General features: G+C 38.1%; 1 protein-coding gene across 4 annotated transcripts in view; it reads right to left on the bottom strand.

The window, feature by feature from the left end:
* EXOC6B (exocyst complex component 6B) overlaps window positions 1–12,744 on the bottom strand; it is a 607,587-nt gene that overhangs the window by 270,218 nt on the left and 324,625 nt on the right. For all 4 annotated transcript variants that reach the window (XM_032873651.1, XM_032873652.1, XM_032873653.1 and 1 more), the window contains one exon: window positions 9,255–9,366. In XM_032873651.1, coding sequence (XP_032729542.1) covers window positions 9,255–9,366 — 112 coding nt within the window. The remainder of the gene's footprint in view (window positions 1–9,254; window positions 9,367–12,744) is intronic.

The following is a 12,744-nucleotide window of genomic DNA, read 5'->3' as shown; positions in this document are numbered from 1 at the left end:
AAATCACTCCTCTTCCTGAGTGGGAAGGTGGCTACTGGCAAGGTTGTCTTGATGTATAAGTCAGAAAAGTAAGAGGATTAATTTGGAGAACTGAAGAATTTCTATTTTAAAGTCAGCATTACCTATAGGGAACACATTCCATCTATCAAAAGAAATCCTAATAATAAGGAGGAATCGTGTCATGTTATCGAAATAAAAAACAGTGGCAGTCAAAGAGAAAATTGTCCTGTTTTGCAGGATATTGGCAGTTAAAAAAAAAAAATAAAAAGGAGGCGGCTTCACTGGGTACAGTAGTAATTTCCCTTGACTTTTTAAAGATCTGTCAACACAAAAGATCACCATGAATTACATCAATTGGCTGTCAGTCACTTTTGAAATGTTTCATTGCTAAGCATAGAATAGACTATTAAAACACTCTAGGATTACATTAGATACCATGTCATTTTCAAAGGGAATAATGTCTGTTAATGGGGTCTAAATGATCTCTACTCCTGAATGACAGCTAACCAAAATCCTTACAAGGGCATTTACAAATGTAAAGCCAGATACTGTGGGGATAATTCTGAACTTAAGGACGCAGTGAAGCAATTTCAGATATCAACTTCCATCAGATTCTTGAGCTCCTTTGATATTTTTAATCCTCAACTTCCCACTCTCTTACAAAAATATATCACTGCAGCAATCCAAACTGTCCTTAACATTGTTTCAAGGACATGGTATTAGCAACAGATTAGGTATTGGTTATGCTTATATAAAGTAGAGTTCTGTGAGGACTGTCTGAAAAAAAAAAAAAAAGAAAGAAGAAAGAGAGAGAACACTATAAAGCAAGCAATCACCTCTCACAACTAAATGGCAGGAGTCACTTAGGTTAAAAAATCCATTAAGAATCGAAAATTTTTCTGTCTCTCATTTCCAGAAGCAGAGAGAATCTAATGAGGATAGCACAGAGGAGATGGTGGAAGTCACCTGTTACCTTCTCTTGTTTCCCAAAGCAGAGAATGCAGGACATTCAGGCTCCAAAAGGACTAACCCAAAGCAAGAAAATGAGAAGTCACACTCCCTTCTCCACACCTCTAAGACTTCTCCACTGTTAGATTTGCAAGGTAAGGAACTAAATAGCAGTGCTGGTTCCCATTCACAAAAATATGATCTCCCAAAGATTTCCAGGAATTTTGTCTCCATTTCACCCCAGCAAAAATACAAAAAGCTGGGTAAACGACTCATTTTTTACCAACTCCAAAGCCAATACCTAAAATACTGAAGAACTTGGAACTACTGGTTCCAAATTCACAGGTCTAGTACAAGGATTATATCTGATAGGACTTAATTATAAAATATTAGCAATATTATTAGCAATATCATTGTTGTTAACAGCAGATGCTGAACACTGTTATGTGGAGATAACACAGGATAGAACCATGTGGTCATCAGTCAAAATAATATTCAAAAGAAAGGCTGAATGAAAAGCATTGGTTATTTATTCAGGTCTCCTGGGGCACTATTACAAACATAATAAAATATATATATAAATATTTAATATGGTATCACTAATAGAACTCTTAATTTCCTTAACTTTATCCTAATAACCTACCTACTTTCCTTTTTTCTTTCTTCTCTCTTCCATCAATAAAGAACAACTATGTGCCAAGGAATGAGAGACAGCTGTACAATCATACCAAGACAAAGTCCTTGGTCTTGTGGAAATTAGAGTAACCACACACACATAGAAACATATAGCATAATGTCAAGTAGTAATAAGCACGGGGAACAGCAGTGAAATAAGGAATTACATGGTGATGGTAGGTCTCAGAGTGGTCAAGGAAGGCCTCCTTAAGGAACTGACATTTGAGTGGAGACTTAAATAAAGTGCAGGTTTATTATGTCTATCATCTATAGTAAATACATTTTAAAATCCAATTTATATCTTTTTTTTTCAAATTGTGTAATATGCTATCTTAAATCTTAGTTGTTGTTGTTGTTGTTGTTTTTTAATCATTTTTTTTAATTTATTTTCAGCATAACAGTATCCACTGTTTTTGTACCACACCCAGTGCTCCATGCAGTCCGTGCCCTAATACCTACCACCTGGTTCCCCCAACCTCCCACCGCCCCCCCGACCTCTTCAAACCCTTCAGATTGTTTTTCAGAGTCCATAGTCTCTCATTGTTCACATCCCCTTCTAATTTCCCCCAACTCCCTTCTCCTAACTCCCCATGTCCTCCATGCTATTTGTTATGCTCCACAAATAAGTGAATTTATATCTTAAGTTTATCAATTCATTCTTCATAAAGAGATAGGCTGTTTTTTGATTCATCTTAAAATTTTCTTTCAAACTTAAGTAATAAACTGGTGGTTTATTTCCTTTTGCTCTATGATACTGATGTTTTTAAATTAATGTAGTGAAAGAGCGAAGGTTTAGAACAAAAGAAATTGGATTTCAAACCTTACTTCAAATCTTATGTTTTTTAAAAGAAAATTTTGTCTTTCAAAACATCTCAAATTTTATTTCCAAACTACCTACTGGTTATGTGGCCTTAAGCAAAGTTAGTATCTTTCGTCATCTTAAAATTGAGATAACATCAATGTCATATCAAAGAAATAATCAATATAGTACAAATTATTAAATATAAATACTAATATAAATAATAAAACACTGAGTCTAATATATACCAACTTCCTGTAAGCTATTATTGATATGGACTTACTTATTGTATCTCCAGCTAAATATGGCTTAAGAAAATATACAACCATTCTGACTAGTCTCACTTTAACTCCTATCCACTAGCCAAAATGGACACTTAAGGCTACAAAATCAACACATTATCGAGTACCAACCAAATCTCTTTTCCATACCCCCAGATATACTTTCTCTCTGCTTCAACCCCAACACTTGTTCTGGATCTCTACTTTTAGCTAAAAATCTTTCACTGAGAAAACAGAGTGTTTGGAGTCTGCCACCATAAAATATGCCCAGCCACCACCATCTGCATCCACATACTCTGAGTCTCAGCTGTTCCCAGAGATGAACTTGACACCACCTAAAGCCAATCCCTCTGCTTGTGCATCAGATTCTAAAGTCACTCTCCTCCTCCAGGACATTACTCCAAAGATTTCCCTCCTTCTCCTCTATCATCAACTTTTTGCTTTCTATTGCATCATTCTCATCAGAAATAACATGCTGTTACTTCTCCTATTAAAAAACAAAACAGGGCACCAGGGTGGCTCAGTAGGTTAAGCTACTGCCTTCAGCTCAGATCATGATCCTGGAGTCCTGGGATCGAGTCCCACATCAGGTTCCCTGCTCAGCAGGGTGTCTGCTTCTCCCTCCGACCTTTCCCCTTTCATGCTCTCTCTCTCTCACTCTCTCAAATAAATAAATAAAATCTTTTAAAAAATAAAAATAAAAAAGACAAAACAAACAAAATAAAAAACTTGTGCTTAACCCACTTCCCTTGCCAACTACCTCCTCATTTCCTTGCTTACGTTTGTAACAAAACTCCCTAAAACAGTTGTCCTCTGCTTGTTGGCTCCAATTCCACTCTTCCCATTCTTCAAATTGTTTAAGTCAACACTTTATTTTAAAATGGTTTTATATTACAAAATAGTTGCTTAGAGATCCCAAATATGCCACACCCAGTTCCCCCTATTCTTACCATCTCATATTACTATGGTACCTTTCCCACAACTAAGGGACCAACATTAGTATATCACTACTAACAGAGCAATACACTTTATTTAGTATTACTAGTTTCTCCCTAATGTTCTTTACCATTTTCCGAATCCAGTCTAAGATCCCACATTACATTTGGTTGTCACGTCTCCTTAGCCTCCTCTGGTCTGGGACGGTTTCTTAGATTTTTCCTTGTTTTTGATGATCCTAACAGTTTTAAGGAGTACTGATGAGATATTTTGTAGAATGTCCTTCAGTTTGGGTTTTTTAAAATTTTTTATCATGGTTAGGGTGTATTTTGGGAGATCACAACTGCCTTCTCATCACATCACATCAAAGGTGCATGCGATCAGTATCACTTACCAATGATTATGTTAACCTTGATCACCTGGCCAAGGTAGTGTCTGGCAGGTTTCTTCACTGTAGAGTAACTTGTTCCCTCTTTCCATACCCTACTTTGTAGATGCAAGTCATAAGCACAAGCTACATACAAGGGGTGGGAGCTAAGCTCCAGCTCCTTGAGAGGGTACAATCTACATCAATTATTTGAAATTCTTCTGTACGGGACCACTCTCTTTTAAACCTACTCCATCAGGAGCCTCCCAGCATCATTCTATTAAAAATGGTCTTACTAAAGTCACCAACATACTCCAAGTTGCTAAGTCCCATAGTAATTCTTCACCTTCCTCTTCAATCATCAGTATTTGTCAAGCTGACCACTCCCTCCTTCTTGACATACTTTTTTCACTTGACTTCCAAGACACCATACTCCTGTTATTGTTCTTGGTTTGTTGTTGTTTTTTTTTTTTTTTCCTTCTTTAGTGGGTCGTTCCCAATCTCCTTTGTGAGTTCCTCTTTTCTCCTGACTCCTTAAATGGAGTGCCCAAGAGTTCGGTCCTTCATATTCCCTTCTCCGTCTTTACAAATTCCCTTAGTAATATTATCTGATCAGGTGGTTATAAATATTATTTGTATTCCCCCAATTTTTATCTCCAGGACAAACCTCTCTTTCAAACTCCAAACTCATATATAACTGCTTACTCAATATTGCAAGATATATGTGAGTAAACATTACAAATTAAATATGTCCAAAATCAAATTTCCAATCTTCCACCCTAAACCTAGCCCTACCCAAAGATTTTGCCATCACGGTGCATGGTATGTACATCCTAGCTGCTCGAATCAAAAACATCTTGGAGTTACCTTCCACTCCTTGCTTTCTCTCTCCCTTCACATCCAGCCATCAGGAAAGCATGCTGACTCTACACTCCAAATCCGATCACCTGTCACCACCTCCATGGCTACCACCCACGCTGCCGTCAAATCATTAGTGTCATAGCTTCCGAACTGGTCTCCCTGTTTATACCCTACAGTTTATTCTCAAAACCGCAGTCAGTGTTATTCCTTTGAAATATGTCATATTGCATCACTCATCAAATTCCTGCAATAGCTTTCCACTCCACTCAAAATAAAAGCCTAACACTTCACACGGGCCCACCACAGACCCCTAGCACCTCTGTGATCTAATTTCCTGCTTGTCTTCCCCCTTCTCACTCCACTCTAGCTTTACCCTAGCTTCCTTATTATTCCCCGAGCTGACCAATAACTTCATACCTTCATACCTTTGCTCTAACCTCTGCCAAGAATGCTTTTTGCCCTTCAATGATAACTCACCATCTTTTTATTAAGACCAACCTTGGACCTCCACCAGACCCCTGATTCCCTTAACCCAGGTTCCTTCTTTCTCTTCAATGAAGCATTCACCTCCCTCTATCATACTAGATGATTTACTATTTATTTTGCTTATTATCTGTTGTGTTTTCTGCCACTAGAATGTAAGCGAGGACCCCTTTTGTTGCTGTCCTTGTTTTGTTGTTCACTTACTTATCTATAAGGTTTAGATTGGTGCCTGTTACACAGTAGGTACTCAATACTATAAAGTTAATAAGCAAGTTATTTATCTTAACAGGTTGTCTTGCTCTAATCTTGTAACTTCTCTTAGTTGAAAAACCATCTCTGCACTAAACCTGACAATCACTGTTTACCTGCCCAGACCTCTTTTTTAACAATACCAGGTAATATGCCTTGAGTATAGGTACTGTTCTAAGCACTTCGTATGTTCATTCAATCCTCACAACAACCCTCTGAAACACATGCTCTTATTGTCCCCATTCTACACATAAAGCCAAGCCATTTCCCCCAGGGCACATTTGTAAAGGGACGAGAACCCAGGCAGAATTGGAACCCAGGCACTCTGCTTTAGAACACGTTCTTTTTTTTTTTAAGATTTTATTATTTATTTGACAGAGAGAGACACACAGAGAGAGAGAGCACAAGCAGGGGGAGTGGGAGAGGGAGCAGCAGACTTCCCACCCAGTAGAGAGCCCAATGTGGGGCTCGATCCCAGGACCCTGGAATCATGACCTGAGCCAAAGGCAGACACTTAACCACTGAGCCACCCAGGCGGCCCTAGAACACATGTTCTTAACCACAGCTCAGCTGCCCTTCTTCCCACAGAGCTAGAAGCAGCAGCCTAAGAAAAACAACTAACCCTGCGCTGATGAATAGGGATAGGCAAATAAGGTCTGTGAGTGCAAGGCATTTAAACTACAGCAAGCAAGAACTCAAAGGAAATGTTGTTGTCTTGGCTCAATGTGAGGAAGCAAAGAAGCAATGAGGAAAGCAAGAAAGCTAGAGGGCAGAGAGAAAAAGCTGAAAGGATAGAGTGTATGGACTGGAAGAAAAGAGGTCATGAGATACCATGTAAATTCAAACAAGACAGGTCGACAGAGAGACATGAGCTTATGGGAACTTTCAAGTCCTAAAAGATTGTCCAACAACCTGAAGTAGGACTCGGTGAGTTTTGTCTGCTTGTAACACATCTGTTGTTTGAATGGCGATGTGCTCGCTGACACAAAATCATCTCTAACTAGAACAATTTCCGTATTACTATGGACTTCTTGTAAGACTCCCTTTGTTACGATGAAATAATTAAATCGATATGAAAGGCAGTACATTACAGTAGAAGTGAATTAAGTCTGGGAAAAAACAACCCAGACATAGATCTCATTTTTTCGTTTTGTTAATGACATAACCGTGGGCAATCTCCCTAAACTTTAATTATGCTTTCCATAAAATGGGAATAATAACACATGCCCAGCTAATTCCAAATGTGACTGTTCCAAATGAGATGGTATCTGTGATGGGCTTTGCAGAGTACAAACTGTTCCACAAATGTTACCTAGCATGATGATGATTTTAGATGGGAACTCACTTGAGTTTCCTATAAATGAGGATATAATGTCTTCTTTTCCCAAAGGGGAGTAACAGTTATTCAAAGATACAATGGGTGGTAATAAAAATCACTGGGTCTGTATTTATCTATACATGTATACACCATGGTAATAGCCAAAATAAATAAATGTGTGCAGATGTTCCTTTAGCCATATGCAAAGATGTTGTTAACAAAAGTGCATTATTGCCTAGAAAGAGCCAATGACTTAGGAAGAATACCTTTGCTGAAATGGTGCCAAGAACTATGATACAGGGGTGCCTGGGTGGCTCACTGGATTAAGCCTTTGCCTTCAGCTCAGGTCATGATCTCAGGGATGGAGCCCCGCATCAGGCTCTCTACTCAGTGGGAAGCCTGCTTCCCCTTCTCTCTCCGCCTGCCTCTCTGCCTACTTGTGGTCTCTCTCTGTCAGATAGATATATAAAATCTTAAAAAAAAAAAAAAAAAGAAAAAAAGAACTACTGAATCTTCCTATCCTAACCTGATCTGTGCATTACTCTAAAGGTCAATGGAGTCAGGAAAACTGAAGAATTGAGAAGTTGGGTCTTTCTCTTAAGATGACACGGTAAGGGGCACCTGGGTGGCTCAGTCAGTTAGATGTCTGACTTCAGCTCAGATCATGATCCCAGGATCCTGAGATCAAGCCCCATGTCGGGCTCCCTGCTCAGCAGGGAGTCTGCTTCTCCTTCTCCCTCTGCCCCTCTCCCTGCTTGTGCTCTCTTTCTCTCTCAAATAAATAAATAAAAATCTTAAAAAAAAAAAAAGATGTCACAGTAAATCAATGGCACAGCCACAGCTAAACTCAAGACCCTTCTAAGGCCTTCTAAGGTTTCTATCACACCATGTTCCTGCTATGCTACTTGTTTAAAATGTTTGAGGACGCTGTTAAATCAAATGGCATCAGGAAAGTTATATCGAGAGTTGTAATATAGAGACAGCTGACAAAAAAATAACAAGTTTCCTGTCCTACTTGGGACTCATAAATGGAGAACAGTATGATATAACAAATGTAGGAGGGCCTCCGACTTTTCACTCCACTTCACTCCACTCTCCTTTTTTCTTAGCCTTCGTGATAATGAAAAGAAGTTAACCTATTCTCAGACACATAAAAATAATACCTAATATTTCTATACCAAACAACAGAAAGGAAGCTCTGCAAAATGAGGGAGCTGTCCTTCGAATGTAACTTTCAATTGTAAAAAAGTTTGTTCTAAATGGAACTCAAACAGTGCCCAAGTCCTACATTATAATATTTTAAAATCTTAACACAGGGAAAGGAACAAGCAGTCCAAAATCAGAAGGAGATGTTCACCTGGCTTCCAGCTGTCTTTACCCAGGACTCAGCATCATTAACCATTTGCCTACTTCCACCATTATCTTTGACAGTGTATATCTGAAAATGTCAATTTTTTCTAGAGCAACGGACTTTCAAACTACACCACCTCTACAAGTAAAACAGATGGCCAACAGCCTTTCCCTTTCCCTGTGAAAAAAATTCCTCCAAGCTCTCACTTTTGGCACTATAATTTCCATAAAATGGCAGGTTGACGCTCCCATGCAATCCTGGGTTTCCAAGAGAAAGGAAACTTCACGTCTTTCTAAATTTTAGGACTATACGCCAAAGTGCCAAATCTTCAGTTTGCCAAGATACTGTTCTCAACGTGTATGTAATATCCCTCCTCGTTTTGTGAGATTCTGTAAGCTTCCACAGAAATGTGACGATTGCCTTTCTCTCACATTTCCGCAATCCCAAATCCCCAGACTTAGATGCTGATAAAGAGTAATTTACCATCCATATACATGAGGTATCTCAAAAACAAAAGCTGAGTCTAACACTAACCACGGACTAGAAGCGCCAACATCCTTGGCATCGGTGACTTATGCAGACAGAATGCGATTTCATGTTGTATGTTGTTGCAGAACTGCCACTCATTTAGATAGGAACTTGACGGTGACTACATTCTCCCACCAACAATTCTGTTTTTATGTAATTGATGACAAATAATACCAATTTAACACAACAACACTGGAAAGGAAAACCAGTTAAGCTGGTGAAAATCATGAGAGAGAGAGACAGAGAGAGAGAAAGTGACTTTTCAAATATGTAATAGATTTCTCCGAAGTGACCAAAGAGAGAAACAAATGATCTGTTTTGCACTTTCACCATTAGGAATCCATTAGGAAAAACGTGATGGACCATATAGAAAGTTATAATTAACTCACAAACGGGCCCCAGAGCTTAGACATCTGTTCACACATTGCCTTGGCTGCCTCCATTAAGAGCAGCTTTACCTCAGTAAGTCCGATATTCTTCCTTTTAATGACATTCTGCAGGGAGTTGCTCAGAGTCCTGGTTAGCAACAGGTTTGTAGATTTGCGAATCATGTCATCGACTTCAGTGGAGCTGAAAAAGAATTCTCAAGAGTTAGTCATCCCAGGTAGCAGGATTACTTTGCAAACAAACAAGGTGCCAGTGTTACTTCTGATAATAATAACAACAACAACAACAACAACAATAACCACGATGATAATAATGGCAGCAGCAAATAACATTTACCTTGTGCCAGAAATTAGATTTTAAGTATTTTAATATATGAAAATTCACTTAAACTTCAGACCAATGATGCTAAATAGTTTTATTATTATTTCTAATTTACATAGGAGGAAATGAAGGCACAGAGAAGTTAAGCAGCTTATTCAGGGTCACACGATAAGCACACAGCACAAATAGGATTTTAACACAGACCATCTAGCTCTAAAGCCCACAGCATTTAAACACTATGCTATAGTGTCTCCAGGGTAGATGAAGAATTCCCCTGCATGATTCCTTTCTCCTATGCTTCCAAGTTCCTTCATATATTGTTAATATTTAGAATTTTCCAACATGGACTCCCTATTGGCTTCCTGTACAATTAGCTGGTAAAGGCCCATAAGGAAAGATCTCTCTGCTCCGCTACTGTCATCTTTCCGATAAGGTCTATTTAGCTCTGATTCCAATATAAGTGTTTCAGACCAGTAGTTTAATTCAGTATAAATGTCTTATAATCCTAAATATCCCCAAAATGATCAATCTTTTTTAACTTAGTCACTAATTTTTAATCCAATGGACATTATTAAGCCCTTATCATAAGGTGTTGTTGTTGTTTTAAGCAAACTCTATCCCCAGTATGGGGGTAGAACTTACAACCCCAAGATTGAGAGTTGAAAAGTCTACCAACTGAGCCAGCCAGGTGCCCCAATAATGACATTTTCTATGCAACAAAGGAAACTAAACATAAAGAAAATGATTCAATAGCCATCTTTATATACAAAGTTTTAAAAAAGACAATAGTCTTGTAACCAATAGGGTAAATTTGGGACCTATACAGCCTTCATGAGCCCCTGAAAGCATCACCAAAGATGGCTTTCTATAAAAGATATCCTTTTAAGACAAGTATTCCCTCAATGATAAGGTTACTATTGTACAAATACTAGATTATAAACATTAAGAGATAACTGTAAATAGAGATTTGTGAGTTCTTTGTAAATTTATTACTTGTGGACAGTGGTCACAAAATTTATCTCATCGATTTATCTTTCTAGAGAAAAAAGAGGCTTAGTAGAATCAGATTTAAAGTCTTACAATTCTAAATATATAGGCAAGCCACATTATCATGCTATATGAAAAACAGAAAAATACTAAAAAGAAACAAGACTACAGAATGCAAGGACATAATCAGAAAAAAAATGATACATCAAAATATTTTTACAGGGTCCATGCAAAGATACATTTAACTGACCAATACCCTCTAGCCCACTGCTGACCTTTCCAAAATTATTACTGAACTGAAATGCTTCATTACACAAATATACAAGGTGCTGTGCATTGTGTTATGGAATAATGAGATCAAAATGGCGAATGAACAAAATAGCTATGGTTCCTGCCTTCATATATTAAACTCATAATTATATCAGGTCAATTGTAATATGAGCTACAAATAAGTATAGGTTGCTATAAAAGTGATCAACACAGGTGTCTAAAGTAATCTGGTACTCCTGATATTAATTGTTCTCATCACATCCTATACTGATTATGTATCTCTACTATGATTTAAGATCCAGCAGAAGTTCCACATTTGGATATGATGTAGAAGATCAAGAAAAACCACCATGACCTCCATAACAACAAAAAAGTTAGGTCTAATCTTAAAAGCTGTATTTTCCTTCAATGTCAACACAGTGTAATTAACATAAACACACACACACACACACACACACACACACACACACACACGTACAACAGACCAAAACTGCATACCACACCAGGACACATTTTTGAATGGTGAGCGAAGGATAGCAGTCACTTTCATACGTGAGGCCATTTGCTTAATCTGGGCACAGATGGATAAAGGATAAAGGACTGAAACAGTCAGAGGCTGAAAGGCTTTGCTGAGATGAGGAGAAATCAGCCAAACCTTTCACAGTGTGGGCTACTATTACAGTTTGGAATCCGGGAAAGCCACAAAACAAAAATAAAGTAACTGACCCAACAATTCTTCCCTACAAGAGTTCTCCTCCATAAGAAATGGTGAGGGCAGTGTGAGAAATCAGAGAGATCTTGGAAATTTTGCAAGGGGTTTTGGATTCAGGGCTACAGAAATGCAATCCAAAAGAGAAAAAAAACGAAAGCTGAAACCCATCCCAGTTCAAATCTCGTTAAGATCAGAGATAAGCTCCTGGATGAAAGCTCTGGAATTTCAGAGCTGGTCTTATGCACAAAGAGACTTCTGCAACAGCATTTGAAATCAGAAGTAATTTGAAGCTAATTAAAACTGAGATATTCAGTTCACTCAAGTAATGATGAAATCTGAATGATCCATCAAGCAGCTAGGACTTGCAAAAGAAGAAAAAAAGAATGAGAAAGAAGACGACGACATGTTTAAAGAAATACAGGCAAAATCATCTCCAAACATGATACAATACTTCAACCCACAGATCCATGAGGTTTAGTACATCCCACACAAAATGAATATAAATAAAACAATAAGATCATCACAGTCAAATTATAAAGTCCAAAGACAAAAAGAAATCTTAAAAACAAAAGATTTTAGGAAAAAAGGAAAAAAGACAATACATTCAGAGGAACAATAGGAATAATGGCTTATTTCTCTTCAGAAAATAATTGAAGCAGACAGTGGAATGCAATCTTTAAAGTGTGGGGAAAGGGAGAACTAGCAACTTAGAATTCTATGCCTTAGAAAATATATTTTTGAAAACAGAGATGATAAAAATACTTTCAGAATAATTTTTTAGTTATTTTAAAGTATTTTAGAAGGGTCTCTGGGTGGCTCAGTCAGTTAAGGGTCCAGCTCTTGATTTTGCCTTAGATTGTGATCCCAGGGTCCTAGGATCGAGCCCTGTGTCAGGCTCCATGCTAAGCATGGAGCCTGCTTAAGATTGTCTCTCTCCCTCTCCCTCTATTCCTCCCTGCTCCCCCTCTCTCTCTAAAAAAATTCAAAAATTTTTAAAAATTAGGTATTTTAGAATTTTTTTTTTTTTTTGAGAGAGATCACAAGCAGGCAGAGAGGCAGGCAGAGAGAGAGGGGGAAGCAGGTTCCCCACTGAGCAGAGAGCCCGATGCGAGACTGGATCCTAGGACCCTGAGATCATGACCTGAGCCGAAGGCAGAGGCTTAACCCACTGAGCCACCCAGGTGCCCCGAGAAATATTTTTTAAGGCTAAGAAAATCCAACACCAGCAGATACTAAAGGAAATGCTAAAAGAAATTTTTCATGCTGAAGGA

Source organism: Lontra canadensis, unplaced genomic scaffold (assembly GCF_010015895.1).
Source record: "Lontra canadensis isolate GAN:19392208 unplaced genomic scaffold, GSC_riverotter_1.0 scaffold50, whole genome shotgun sequence".
NCBI classification, from domain to species: domain Eukaryota; kingdom Metazoa; phylum Chordata; class Mammalia; order Carnivora; family Mustelidae; genus Lontra; species Lontra canadensis.
Note: the sequence above shows the minus strand (reverse complement) of the source record. Positions and strands in the feature narration are given on the sequence as shown.